Source organism: Ursus maritimus, unplaced genomic scaffold (genome assembly GCF_017311325.1).
Source record: "Ursus maritimus isolate PB19 unplaced genomic scaffold, ASM1731132v1 scaffold_23, whole genome shotgun sequence".
Classification (NCBI taxonomy): domain Eukaryota; kingdom Metazoa; phylum Chordata; class Mammalia; order Carnivora; family Ursidae; genus Ursus; species Ursus maritimus.
Window position 1 is genome coordinate 45,684,398 of NW_024424786.1, and position 14,073 is coordinate 45,698,470.

At 61.7% G+C, this 14,073-nt stretch overlaps 2 protein-coding genes across 5 annotated transcripts in view; both read left to right on the forward strand.

Moving 5' to 3' along the window:
- Positions 1 to 489: 489 nt before the first annotated feature.
- On the forward strand, positions 490 to 1,189 carry INS (insulin). Its single transcript, XM_040639649.1, has 2 exons — positions 490 to 676; positions 1,047 to 1,189. Exons 1-2 carry the CDS (start codon positions 490 to 492, stop codon positions 1,187 to 1,189), a joined length of 330 nt encoding a protein of 109 aa, XP_040495583.1.
- Positions 1,190 to 11,184: 9,995 nt separating this feature from the next.
- The window catches only part of IGF2 (insulin like growth factor 2), a 21,187-nt gene continuing 18,298 nt past the window's right edge, over positions 11,185 to 14,073 (forward strand). For 3 of the 4 annotated variants that reach the window (XM_040639643.1, XM_040639648.1, XM_040639647.1), the window contains exons 1-3: positions 11,185 to 11,334; positions 11,462 to 11,684; positions 13,038 to 13,215. The gene's annotated coding sequence lies outside the window, so the exon portion shown is untranslated. Of the gene's footprint in view, positions 11,335 to 11,461; positions 11,685 to 13,037; positions 13,296 to 14,073 lie in introns of all 4 variants that reach the window. The other variant, XM_040639645.1, reaches the window with a different exon arrangement.

The following is a 14,073-nucleotide window of genomic DNA, read 5'->3' on the forward strand; positions in this document are numbered from 1 at the left end:
GGGGGGGGGGGGGGGGGGGTCTGCTCCCTTGGAGACATGTGCCCCCAGCTGTGAGTGGCCATCAGGCCCCTCATTAAGACTCTAATGACCCTGTGGCCGGGAGGTGCTGACGACCAAGGAGCCGTTCCCGCAGACCCAGCACTGGGGAAATGATCCAGAAATTGCAGCCTCAGCCCCCTGCCATCTGCCACCCCCACTGGGGGCCCTAATGGGCCAGGCAGTGGGGTCGGGAGCTATAAAGCCAGGAGGGCCCCGCAGCCCCCAGGCCCCTGGGACCAGCTGCACCCTGACACGGACGGCTAGCAGGTCTGTCCCTGTGGGCTCCTCGTCAGCCTGGGGCTGCCCCCCTGAGGAGTCCAGGGTCTGGGCCCCAGGAGGACAAGAGCTCCAAAACGTTTGGGGGGCTGAGCACAGGGTGGGGGTCCAGGGTTGGGCCCATGACCCTCCCAGCCTCAACTCCGACTGTCACCCAGGTCCCCGTCCCCCGCCATGGCCCTCTGGACGCGCCTCCTGCCCCTGCTGGCTTTGCTGGCCTTCTGGGCACCTGTGCCCGCCAGAACCTTCGTGAACCAGCACCTGTGTGGCTCCCACCTGGTGGAGGCGCTCTACCTGGTGTGCGGGGAGCGAGGCTTCTTCTACACGCCCAAGGCCCGCCGGGAGGTGGAGGACCTGCCGGGTGAGCCCCCACTGCCCCCACCGGCTTCCTACCTGGCACGCGGGGGAAGTCAGGTGGGGTTGTTACAAAGAAAAATCACATTCCCGCGGTCACATCCTGCAAGCCACCAGTCCCCTGGTCAGTGTTGGGCGGCAAGGGCAGGGGCACAGGCTCCCACCTTGGCACCGCTCCGGGGCCTGGGAGCCCGTGGCAGGGTGCATGGGCTCGTGCCCAGCGGCGGGCACCCCGCTGTCCCGGTGGCAGCCAGTATGGCAGGCGGGGGAGGGGGTACAGGCCGGGGAGGGGGGCAGGCGGGGGAGGGGGCAGGCACGGGAGCAGTCTCTCCCTGACCCGCTCCCTGCCTTGCTCCCTGCCTTGCTCCCTGCAGCAGTGAGGGACGCCAGGCCGGAAGGGGTGCCTGGCGCAGACCCGCAGCCCCGGGCCCTGGCGGGGGCGCTGCAGAGGCGGGGCATCGTGGAGCAGTGCTGCACCAGCATCTGCTCGCTCTACCAGCTGGAGAATTACTGCAACTAGGCCGCCACCCCCAGGCACTGGTGGCCCTGTGCCTTCTGCGCCCTGCGCCCCAAGTGATTCAATAAACCCTCTGAACGAGCCTGGAGCCTTGCCGGTGTTGTCTGTGTGGCGGGGGGTTGAGGGGTCGGCCGGGGGCCGGCGAGGCGGCTGCCTGAGCCATGGGGGCCCTTCCAGAGACCCCAGTCCTGTTCTCTACATCAGCCCCTCCAAGCTGGGCGCCCGCTCGCTGGGTGCCCACAGGCAAGCTCCTGCCGCAGGTGCAGGGGGAGGGGTCCCCTGGCTGCTTCAGGACAGGACAGAGAAGGGCTCTGGGGGCTCTGGGGGCTCTGGGGGGTCTGGGGGGCTGGCTGGGAGCAGATTCTCTTAGCTCAAAAGCCTTGAGCTCTCAGGGCCCCCCGAGAGCTTTCCAAGGAAACAGAATGAGAACATTCCAGCAATTTCTCCCCACCTAGCTCTGCAGTGCTCTCCTTTTAGAGCTATTTCTGATGGAGGCTGAGTGGGGGACAGGGTCCTACAGTGGCAGGGGATAGAGAAGGGCCCAAGAGGCTGCCCAGGGCTGGGCCTTTCTAGTGCCCCTCCACCACCCCTGCTCTGGGCAGGCCCAGGGCTGTCCCAGCCCCAGCCCAGATCCAGCCAGAGGAACTCACGAGTGCCCTGGAGGAATCAGGAGCAGCCACATGGCAGCCTTGAGCTGACTGATGGACTCGGACCCTGTGGGCACAGGGCAGGGGCCTCAGGCCTAGCACTCGGGGGCATTCTGGCTGTGTCCCCCCCAAGAACGGCAGCCCACAGGGCCAGAGCCGGGTTTCCCTGCTGCCCTGCAGCCCTCTCCTCCCGCTCAGCAGCCCCAGACCTGGTGGTCAGTCCCAGAAGGGACTTCGGGCCTAAGGATGAGGTCACTTGGGTTCAGGTCTTCAGGGCTCCTCCAGTGTGGGTCCACTGGGCACCCCGCCTAAGCCATCACCTGGCGTTCCAAAGAGCCTGGGGGCTGTCTGGGCTGGCTGTGGCCCGGGAGGTCAGCGGGTGACCCTGGCTGCACAAAAGCCCGGCCTGCTGGCCGCCCAAGCCAAACCAATCTGCACCTCTCCTGAAGACTCCGCCCGGGGCTGGAGCTTGGGGTGGCTGGGCCTGGGGCCGGGCGCCCGGGCCCCCCAAGGCTGCAGACCACTCAGAGCCGGACTCGGAGCCCAAAGTAGACCCTCCTGTCGGGGCCTGGCTGGCTATCTTGGCAGCCTCCCTGCAGCCCCGAGGTTCCCTCCTGGGCCACCCCGTTCCCAGGGCATCGACACCCCCGGAGATGTGGCTGTCCCCCAGCTAGCTCCGCCCCTGGAGCGGACAGCTGGACACTGGACCCGGAAGAGGAGGGGAGAGGCGGCTGGCATCAGCGGTGAATCGTCCATGGGAACACCCAGGTGGCCCCGTCCGCAGGGGTAGAGGCAGGGACGTCCTGCAGGAGTTGAGGTACGTAAGTGCCCATGGGCTGGCCTGGGCGAAGCCGGGACGGGGTGCCCTGGGGGCCCCAGTTAGCCAAGCCTGTGTCCTGGCTGGCCCGCTGGCGGGCGAGACACTGAAAGGCGACCCAGGGGCTCCCCCTCCCCCTCAGGTGTCAGCAAATTCTGTGGAGTGGGGAGCAGGAGCCCTTTGGGGTCCAGGAGTATATGGGGCCATCTCAGCTGGTGGGACTCACAATGCAGCTGGTCGTGGGTGGTGCTGGGGGCTTGGGGGCTTCACTGGAGGACTCCCTTCCACGGTGGGGGGGGAAGCTCAGGAGAGGGTTCATGTCCCTTGGGGTGGGAAAGGCTGCCTACACAGGAGACCCAGTCATGGTGTGCGGCCACCCTTGGCCCCCCTGCCTGGGCCAGGGCCTGTCTCCCTTTTCCCTCCTGAGACTGACCGCAGCCCTGAGACACACGGCCCTCCTGCTGAGCCTTTGCCACCAGCCCTTCGGGCCCCCATGGCTGTGCTCTTAACAAGGTGGGTGGGGGACTCTCCATAGCCCTACACAAATGGATCCGGGAAGCAGGGAGAAGTGGATGCCCATGGTCGCTAGGGTCCCAGGTGGCAGAGGTGGGATCAGACCCAGTCTCCTGCCTGGCACCCCCCTGAGCACTGAACCCCAGAGGCCCCAGTTTCCCGGAGCCCCCAGGTCACCCCATGGAAGCCAGGCCCACAGACCTTGGCTCTGCCACCCCCTCCGGGCCCATGCTCCGCCCCTTCTGGGAACCGGGAGGACAGTCATCCCATGTCCTCAGACTCTGCCTGCCCTTGCGACCTGCGCTTCTCTCGCCCGCAGGCTGGCAGTGGCCCTCAGCGGCATCCAGTCCAAACGCCCCTTAGCCGGGGGCAGCAGGCTATGGAGGAGCAGCCCCCTGACCCTGCTGGGTCCCCCAACCCCCGCAGCGGAGGGCCAGCGTCTCGCAGTGGACACTGCACCCCCCCCCAATTCCCATGCACTCGCTCTCATGTCTGTTCCATATCCCACTGTCACGAGTGCCACATGGGGTGGGATCTGTTGCACCCGTATTCTTAATGGGTAGACTGAGGCTGGAGCCAGGATGTCTGTCCCTCTGGTGCCCACACACTGAGGACATTCTGACAGTGCAGCTGCCTCCAGGCTGGCTTCCCAGACTGCACCTGCTGCTGGCACCGATAAACTGGCACTTCTGCCTGGCCCTTGGGGCCGTATTTGCCTTGTCCCGTCAGTAAATATTTACCGTCCTCACTGTTCTCCAGGCCTGAGCAGACCCTGAGGGGCAAGGGAGGTAGATGCAGGGATGCCGGAGTGGTCCCCCACCGCCACCCTTGGAGGCTTGGTGCCTGGCGGGGGCCGGCCCAGGAAAGGGAGCGAGACCAGGAGCCAGTGACCTGAGCTCCTGGAAAGGCCCCCTGGCAGAGCCTGGGATGAGCCCTGGCCAGCGTCTGTGTCCTGCTAGGCTGTGAGGGGAGACACCTGTGTCCCCACCTGAGCGAGCCTGCCCTCGGACCCAGGCATGTTCAGGCCTCCAGTGCAGGTGGCTTCCTGGAGCAGGCACCTGTCCATGCCAGGCAAGGGGGCCAGGGTGGACATTCACAGACAGACCAGCAGAGGGCACCAAAGCCCCACTTTTGATGCACAGCCCTCTTGGCTGTCCAGGCCAACGGTCCGCTCTAAAGGGGTCCGCACCTCCAAACTCCTGCCATGGGGCACTCGCGGGAGCTGTGGGGGACACTGGCTCTAGAGGCCTTGACGTTTAGGAAGGAGACGGGGTGTGTGGGGCCCCCAGCCTAGCGGGGTCCAGGCTCCCCTGAAAAGCAGCTGGACAAAAGTCCCAGGTCCCCAACATTCGGGGAAAGTCTCCAGCGAGAACCTGAGCCCCAGCCCCCAGATCTGCAGGGATCTGGGACCTGGGATGGGACATTCTTGGGGACGACTTCCTCCAGCGTGCCCACCCCACATGGTGGCAGAGCAAACCGAGGCCAGCAGAGGGCCGGTGCCCGTGCCCAGAGGGACTCTCTGCTGAGAGGTCTTCAGGGCTCTGAGGAATTGGAGGCAGGGGGCTGGGGGCTGGGGGTCACTGCTCACTGTCAGGCCAGCTGGTCCCCTGAGCCGGAAGGCTTCGGTGAGGCGGGGACCCTGGGACCCGGGAGGCCTCAGGCAGGGCCCGGCTGGGGCAGGGTTATGGCGTTCCCATGTCCACCCCTGGCCCCACCCAGTGCTGAGAGGAGAGAGGTCAGCTCCAGAAAGAACACTTTGGGGTAGGAGGCAGACAGGGGTCTGGGAAGCGCAGAGATAAATGGGGTGGTGGGGGCTGGCCCTCCACCAGCCCTCCCTCCAGCACTATTGTTTCTGGCCTCAGCACAGGAACAGCAAGGCAAATTCCTTCGAAAGTGGACGCTGACGGGGGTGCCTCCCCATCATCCCCCGCAGCATGGTCGGGCTGCACTGGCGTCAAGCCCCGCCAGCCGCCCCCCCTACGCCCCTCGGGGTCCACAGCTCCCAGGTCACCTGCCAGTCCCACCCCAACTCCTGCCCGTCTGCAGCTGTGGGGGGACTGGTCCCGACGGGCTCCTGGGCTCCATGGAGGGGTTCCTGAGGTTGCCGCCCAGAAGCAGGACTTGGGGCTGTACTGAAAGGTCACCCCACAGTCCCTATGACCCAAGGCACTGGGCTGAGACATGGCCTCCTGGGGGCGCTGCTGGGCCCATGGCTAGGTTGGAGGTGGAATCCATCAGGCCAGGGGTGGATGTGGGTGCTGCTTCCCCAGCTCCCCTCACCCAGAGAGGCTTAATGTCCAGACCCAAGGGGCTGACCCCTGGACCAAGGTTGCACGGTCAGCAGGGGCTGAGCCCGAGCCCCCCAGCCACACTCAGGGGTCCCCATCCATGAACCCACGAGGATTGGGCCTTGCCAGGGAGGACGGGGAGCCTCGAGGTCCCCAGCCTGGGGGTCAGAAGGCCCTGAGCTTCTGGGCTGGCCCCGCCCCCTCCAGCCCCACGTGGACTGGGCTGCTGAGCCATCAGAACCTGGGGGAGGGGGCCCACAATCGCCGGCCTCACTCTGACCCCCATCCCAGCCCATCTGTGTTTTTGGAAAACAGAGCCAGCGCCCCAGCAGCCCTGCCAGCTCGCGGCCATTCCCGCTGTGACTCCGGGCCCGCTCCTTTGTTCTTCAAAGGCCATCCTCCCTTCAGAACTTGGCCCAACTCCAGCCCAGCCTCCCGCGGGGCCACCTTGCCTGCCCCCCTGACGCCCAAGGCCCAATTGCTGAGGGACCTTGGAAATTCTCTTCCCTCCCTAAACCTCAGGTTCTGAGCTGTGGCTCAGCACCACGCGGATGCTCGGTGGGCAGCAAGAAAGGGGCTGGGAGGAGGTGAATTTGGGAAGCCTGGGATGAAGCTGAGACTCTGAACCTGGGGTTCTGGCTTCCCTGACACTCCATGACCCTCCATGGCTTTCTGTAACCCTCCCTGGCCCTCCCTGACCTTCCCTGACACTGCATTGCCGTCCCTTGCCCTCCTTGACCCTCCCTGCCCCTCCATGGCCTTCCCTGGCCCTCTTTAGCCCTCCATAGCCCTCTGTAGCCCTCCCTGGACCTCCCTGACCCTCCCTGGCACTCCATAGCCCTTTTTGACCCTCTGTAACACTTTCTGGCCCTCCCTGGCCCACTCTGATACTTTGTGACCCTCCCTGGCTCTCCCTAGTCCTCCATGACCCTCCCTGACCTTCTGTAACCCTCCCTGGTCCTCTCTGACCCTCCCTAAAGCTCTGTAACTCTCCCTGGCCCTTTCTAGGCCTCCCTGGCCCTCTGAACCCTCCCTGGTCTTCCCCGGCCCTCCCTGGCCCTCCATGGCCCTCTGTAACCCTCCCTGGCCCTCCCCAGCCCTCCCCAGCCCTTCCTGGCCCTCCATGGCCCTCTGTAACCCTCCCTGGCCCTCCCCAGCCCTCCCTGGCCCTCCATGGCCCTCCATGGCCCTCTGTAACCCTCCCTGGCCCTCCCCAGCCCTCCCCACCCTCCCTGGCCTCCCCTGGCCCTCCCCAGCCCTCCCTGGCCCTCCATGGCCCTCTGTAACCCTCCCTGGCCCTCCCCAGCCCTCCCTGGCCCTCCATGGCCCTCTGTAACCCTCCTTGGCTCTCCCCAGCCCTCCCTAGCCCTCCATGGCCCTCGGTAACCCTCCCTGACTGTCCCTGACCCTCCCTGGCCCTCCATGGCCCTCTGTAACCCTCCTTGGCCCTCCCCGGCCCTCCCTGGCCCTCCATGGTACTCTCGTGAGGTCTGAAATGCTCAACCCATCAAGGAGATCTTTAAGGGGCAGGGGTGGGAAAAGGGCAGAAAGGCCCTCTCCAGGCCTAGAGGATGGGTTGGTCCTTGGTTGCCCATGGGGGTGCTTTCTGGACCCCAGCCCAGCTGTGGGGAAAGGAAGTGGCAGAGAGTACGAGCTCTGGAGGAAGGAAGAGTTGGCTGAGAAATACCTCAGCTCTAGGCACACACAGAGCTCAGAACAGAGGGCAGGCTGGGAGACTTCTTGGAGGAAGTGTCTTGTGCCCCTACACAGGCATCTCAACCCTGAGGACAAGTCCCCATCAGGCTGTTGCTGTGGGTGGAACAAACCTAGCCCAGGGGTGGCTGTGGATCAGGCACAGCCCATGCCACCCTCCCTGGAGACACAGTGGCAGCTGTGTTCACACAGTTGCCCCCCACGATCCTCCTCGTGGCTGAGCATGGGCTGATCCTGGCCAAAAGGAAGAGACAGGCTGAGGACTGGAGGACATGATGGGCAGAGTCCTGTGAACACCTCCCCTCCCCTCAAACCTCAGTATATTGGGGCCAGCTGGAGTGTCCACCCAGGCCAGTGCCACGCAGAAGGGGGAGAGCTGGTAGGCCAGGTGGGCCGAGGTTAAGTCCTTGCTCTGCTGCACCTGGCTGTGTGGCCTTGGGAAAGTTACTGAAAATCTCTGGGGCTCAGTTTCCTCATCTCTTGGAGGGAAACCAGAGGAGGCTGTCCCTGCCTTGGCTGCTGAGGTCCCGGGTGGTACACCATGTACGTGGGGGAGCCCGTTCCAGTGCTGCACCGATTGGCAAGCCTGCCCTCTGCACCATCAGCTCTTTCCCCAGTAGGGCACCACTGTCACCCCAGGAAGCACTGTCCCCCGTGGGCCGGGCATGTGGGTGAGGGGTCGTGGAAGGCCAAGGCCGGGCTTCAGCCTCGGCAATCTGTCCTGACTCCACTGCTTGCTTCCCATGTCCAGCAAGCTGCTTCCCTCTCTGGGGCTTGGTGGCACAGAGACGGCCCCGTGGGTCTGGTAGTCCTCCCAGGATCGTGGGCAAGCAGAAGTGGATGCAGTCCCTGCCGTGTGGCCCATGGGTATGTGGGGAGCCTTGCCAGGAGGACCAGCTTCCGAAGGGAGGAGCCTCAGGGCTGTGGTCCTGGAGGGCCCCCATAGAAAGGAGGCCAGGAACGGGGCAAAGACCAGGACCAGCCAGCCAGGGCCTGCGGCTGCACTGCCAGCCACCAAGGGTGCACCTCCATATGGCCCCAGGAAAGAATGTTCTAGTGCCAACGGTGAGGGAAGTCAGGGCAGACACACACTCACATGGGGGGAGTATAACAGTGAGCTTTTATTAGTGTTTGCTCTGTGTCATACACTGATTCCAGGCTTCTGTGTCCCGGCACATGGGACTAGTGGGACCAGGGGAGGTGGAGGCCCAGGGGGTGGCCCAGCTTGCCCACCTACATGGGCAGAGCCAGAATGTGAACCGGGGCCAGCCTCCAGGCCTCCTCCTGCCCACCCCTCCCCTCCCCTCCATCACGCCCTGCTCCCCTAGGGCGCTTGTGTTGCGGCCTGGGGGCCTTCAAGCCTGCGTGCAGCCCCCAGCAGTCTCCCCTGGCTGGTCAGACTACCTGCTGCACAGATGCGGGGAGCTGAGGGTATCCAATGGTGCCAGTCTTCTGGGACAAAACCTAGCTCATTCAGGATGGGGTTCTCTCCATCCCTGGGTTTGGTAAAGCGACCCTGTTGTTATCCAGGCGGCACTATTGCTGATTTAGGGAAGCTAGGCTTTTCGAGGCTGTGGCTGCACGTCGAGAAGTGGCCACAAGGTGTCGGGCTCGGGCCAGATTTGGAAAACCTTGCTTGTGGACAAGGCTTGGAGAAAATTCAGCCCACCTCTGCTCCTCCCAGGGTCTCTGTCTCAGGAAGGGGGTCCTAACATTAACATTCTTACCGGAGCCTCCCAGTAATAGATCTGATTTTATTCTGATACAAATATAATACATGCCCCTCTAATTTTAAGAACACAATGGTGCTTCTGGAAGATGTCCCAGATTGCACCTGTGGTTTTGGGCATCTGCCGTGCCACATCCTCTGGTGTCAGGGAGTCCCCCAAGGGGAGGAATTCCCTTAGGCCTCCCTCCACCGCTTGTTCTGTAATGCCAGGATGGAGGCGGATAAAAGCCTCCCATCTGAGCACACACAGGTGCAGAGCCCACCTGCACCCTGATGCTGGAGAGGGCCCCAGCTCCATAGAGACAAATGTCCTTTTGCCCCCCTCCAGCCCTCTCCCCAGAGTGCCTCAAGTTGTACTAAAACCCTGTACTCTTCCGCTGTAATTCTAGAAGCAGCCACCAGGTGTCAGCATGAGGCCGCTCAAGCCTCCAAGCAGAGGAAATTCCACATTTGGGATTTCTGGGGGTGTCCCAGAAGTCTCCTGAATAAATGAGGTCCTGGCCAGAACCCCAGGACGGGATGATCCTCACCCAGGCCTAAAGACAGTGGGGCAATAAGGATTTTGTTATGAGGTGTCCCTGCAAGTCTGAGGGAGAGGTTTAAAATCCCAGTGAGATTTACTTCAATCAGGAACTCCAAACTTGTCCCTTTTGTGTTCCTTCCTACTACCTGTATCCTTTATTGGCCATGTGCTCTCCCTCCACCATGGAAAAGAAATGGAATCCAGGGCTGTGTGTCCCAGCCCTCACACCCACCTCCCTGACCCAATGCCTCTAGTCCTGCTTCAGTGGTGCCATGGCTTAGCTAGTCTTCCATGGGCCCTCCCCACCCTGACCTCTACCCTCTGCTCCCCTTTTCTTGCTTAAGCACTCTGGGTTCCAAGATTCTGGTGGATTAAAATCGCCCTGCATGCTTCCCTTTTGGGGCAGGCCTGAAATGGGAATCCAGATTAGGGCAGAACTCAGATTCAAGACACTGTTCTGGGGCTGGGAGCTTCCACATTTCCAGGAAGTGATCTATGAGTTTGAAAGTCTACTTCTTTTTTAGCCCCTTAGGTGCCCACCTTCTCAGTTTGGTGGACTTCCTCTGGAACCCTCATGTCTGGTTTAGGATCGGCTCTTACACTCTCCCTAGCCCCACTTGTGGCTTGGCAAGTCCCAGCTAAGTCTTCCCATACGGACCTGGCAGTAGCTCCTTATAACATCTGTGTATCTTGAAGCAGACACAGGGGACAACACAGGATGCAAAGCCTCCAAGCCACAGAACCCACAGCAGAGTCAGAGCCAACATGAGCAGATAACTGCTGTACTCCAAGAACTGTGGGCTGCTTCACACTGACTCCCTTCTATGTGCCCCAGACCTGGCTCAGGGCCCTTTAGCATCCCTTCATCCCTCCCCATCCAAGAGCCTAGCAAGGAGCCACCTGTCTTCTTCCTGTAGGGTGGTGTGGCTCTGGAGCTTCTGCATCCTTTGGGACATACCTGCCAGATCTGAGTGCCCCCTCATGTCTCTCTTCCCCACCAAAAGTCCTGTCTTCCCACTGGCTGCTCCAGCTAAGGAAAGGAGTTCAGGTGAGGGCTTGAGAGAGAAAGGGACAGTGAGAGTTAAACCCCAGCATGTGCCAGTTACCTGGGTAAGCTGGGGTGCAGGGTGCTGGGGGATGTGGGACTGGAAGCCTTCTCGGAAGTGCACATGTCTTTGCCTCTCAGTGAGTCTTTGCTCTGCTGCCTGCTCTCCCTGCAAGCCTGGAGGAGGGGTTTAAATTCCCAGTGAGATTTAGTCCAATCAGTCTGCACATCTGCCTGGGCCTCCCCCAGCTGCTGATGGCTCTGAGACTGTGCCTTGATTGGAGTTTCAGCTGGGCTCAAAGGCTGTGAACCCAACATTCCACCTTCAGTGCCTGTGAGCAGTACTGGTGCTCGGAGCTGCCACCTGCCACCACACTTGTGGTACGGGGGCCCTACCAGAAGTGATTGGTGAAGGGAGGAAACTCCCAGATGAGGCCCCTACCCATGAAGGAAGAAATGACATGAAGGTGCTGCACTGCAGCTGCCTTGGAAGCACCTAAAAAGAGTTTTTTCTGACCACTCTTGAACCCTGCTTCTTTCTGCATATGGCCGGTTGCCATTTTACCCGTGCCACGCCCACTGGCATTCCAGGGTGTCAAATGACTGCCAAGTGTCAATCTCAGGAGGCCCCACCCACTCCCCACCCCTCCACATAGTCCCACCTCCTGAGGGAGTGCTTCCGGTCTGTGCCCCCGCCCACACATGACTCTCTGTGGGGTCAGGGAGTGGGCCAAATCTCCACCCCCCTTGTGCACTGTGCCCTGGTGTGAGAAGGTGCCACAGCCAGCTGCCCAGTGGCCCCAGCACTACCGAGTTGGCGCAAAGCTACCCAGTTTGGAGGGGCTTGAGGAAAGACGTGGAGGGGACGAGGAGGTGAGGGGCAAAACTGTAATTTCAGTTGGCATTTGAGCAGGTGCTGTGCTCAGCGGTGGAGAGCCTCTCCCGCTTCTAGGGGCTACTATAATGCACACTCTAAAAGTGCCCTTAATCGTTTCTCCAGCCTCAGCCTCGTCCCCCTCCTCCTCCTCCACATCAACCCGGCTGGAGGGTCTGGGCACCACAGCCAGAGCACCCCCTACTTTGGCGGCGACTGCTAATACTGGCCCGACCAGCAGATCATCAGCCGGGCAGTTTCGGCAGAGAGACCTGGGCACCAGTGACTCCCCAGTCCTCTTTATCCACCGCCCGGGAACTTCGGGGACTACGCAGCGACTAGAGTACAGGTGACTGGGCTTCCCTCACTCTTGCTGCAGCCTCTGTGTGAGAAACACTGCATGCTGAGTTGAGGCATGGGTGGGCTGGGGTCTTGGGGCAGCTAATAGGATTCCTGTTTCTGCAGGAAGGACAGAACCTCTGCGGTCAGAGGGAGGGCCTGTGCAAGCTGTCTAAGAATAGCCTCAACTTGGGAGGGGACAGGAAAAACAAGTGGGGAGGGGTCTCTTCTCTAGGGCTGCACAGAGCCACAGAGGCTTTTGTGGGAAAATAGGTTTTCCTTTACTAATCTGCCAGGCAAAGTGGGAGGGGCAGGGGTGGAGGGTAGGGCTGTTCTTCTCAGCAGGAGTGAACAGCTGTTTTTGCAAATGTAAAATGCAGGGCTTTTCTGTGTGAGAAGTTTGCTGTTGCACCCCCCCCCCATCCCAACCAAAGACAAACAGGAGACTGTGCAGAGGGGCCAGGGGCTCGAGATTTTGCAGTTTTTTTTTTATGCCATTGTAAAAGTAAAGCTTCCCCCTCTCCCCACTCCCTACACCTCCCAACCATAACCAAAGAATCTCAGTAAGTAATTGGGAAGGAGAGTGAGGAGGAGGACAATGAAGGCCCATATGCCTTGGTACCCCACAGCAGGACTGAAAGAGTAAAGCTCCTCTCTCCCTGAAGGCATGCCCAGTTCTCCTGGTGCCTCTCCTGTCCAAAGAACTGAGCCCTGGGGCAAGGGCAGTTTCCTAGGGGTGTGCATAATTCTGCACATGAAGTTTCTCTCCCCTCCACCCAGGGGTCCCAGACTTCTCCATATAGCCAGTGTGGTGTCTGTGGGGACAAGTTTCATTTCCCCATGGAAGCCCAGTGTCCCACCCCAACAACCCCAACCATCCAACTGATTTCTTCATACAGAACTGTGTCCTTTGGTTTGTGCCTGGTCCCTCCTTGCTTTCACCCAAGATGGGAATGTTGAAGTGTGGGGTTGTCATATTGTGTACTGTGGTCCCCCAAGGCAGGCCTTTTGTGTGCAGCCCCACCCCATGCCCAGGCAGAAGTATACACCAGCCAGGAAGCAGCAGCCCACCCAACAGAAGGGTCTCCTGCCTCTTCGTGGGCATGCACCTTTGCAGGCTTGGCTGCTGGGAAGGCGAGCTCTAGGCGAACTTCGCCTTCCCTTGTCATTTGAAAAAGGGGGAGCTAGGCAGCCAGAGGGACAGGAAGGGGAGCTGCCACCCAAAACCCTGGCAAGGTGACCTGCAGCCCTCCCCACTGAACAGCCAGGGGACAAGGAGAAAGGGACCAGGGACCGGTGCTCTAGCTTGGGGGGATTTGTTTTAAAAGTGCTCATCTCAGGAACACCTTTGTGTTTTCCCCAGGGGCCGAAGAGTCACTGGTGAACTCCTGGAGGAGGAGGTGGACCCCAAGCCCCAAAGCCCCACAACTCATCCAGCAGAGCCCCCTGCCCAGGTTGCCCACCAGCTGGAGCCACAGCTCGAGCCGCAGCCGCAGCCCAAGCCAAAGCCGGCCAGAGCCACCCAAGAACCCAGCCCGGAGGTGAGCTGCTGTGGCCTGTGGCCCAGGCGGTCCCCACGTGCTCAGAACTGAATCCCACAGCCAGCCCCAGTCCCACAGAGGTGAGTGTCTTCAGACTCCCAGGGCAGGGCTGAGGTGTCCGCTGGCTTAGCTCTCCAAGTGTCAGGCTTCCTGCAGGGGCCTCCTTTCCTTAGGTTCATGGAGCAACCCCCCCCACCAGGCCCAGGGAAGCTGGGGTGTATTCAGAGTCACACCGTGGGCATCTGTGATTCAGGGGGTCTGCTCTGCTCCGGGTGTCTGTCCCTCAGTCGCTTGGGTTGCGGGTTGCTCGGGTTGCTCAGAGTCGCTCAGGTGTGGGCACAGTGGCTCCTTGCAGTCTGGGCTCCTCTGGGGGTCCTTGGAGGGGAGCTCCTGGCTGGAGGAAGGGCAAGGGATGGGGAGGGAGCAGTCCATGGGAGAAGGGGGGGACAAGGACAAGGTGGGGACAGAATTGGAGGAAGGAGAATAAAAGTGGGCGGGAGGGGGGAGAACTCATCAATTGGGGGGAAAGCGGGAGACCCCAGGCAAGCTGGCTTCAGCTGGGGCACCTGAGACCCAGGTCCTCCCTGCCCCAGGGCTCCTGGGCTGTGGGGTCTCACACCAGTGGCTTGACCTCTCTGTGTCCCCATTTGTCAAAGTGGGTGGCAGTCGCAGACCTCCTGGCTGTTCAGTTGTGAGGAGAAAGGGAGGTCGTGCCCCAGGGGCGGCGGGCGGCAGAGGCACTCTTGAGAGCAGCGGGGGCCATACATGCACTGGTGTCAAGATTCCATTGTGTTCGCTAGGCCGCCAGGCCGGAGGGGCTTCCTGTGTGTGTGAGTGGGGGCTGGCGGGGGGGGGGGG

Coding starts and splice junctions, on each gene's coding strand:
- INS (XM_040639649.1), top strand. CDS start 490: ATGGCCCTCTGGACGCGCCTCCTGCCCCTGCTGGCTTTGCTGGCCTTC. Junction 677..1,046: donor GGAGGTGGAGGACCTGCCGG/GTGAGCCCCCAC, acceptor TCCCTGCAGCAG/TGAGGGACGCCAGGCCGGAA.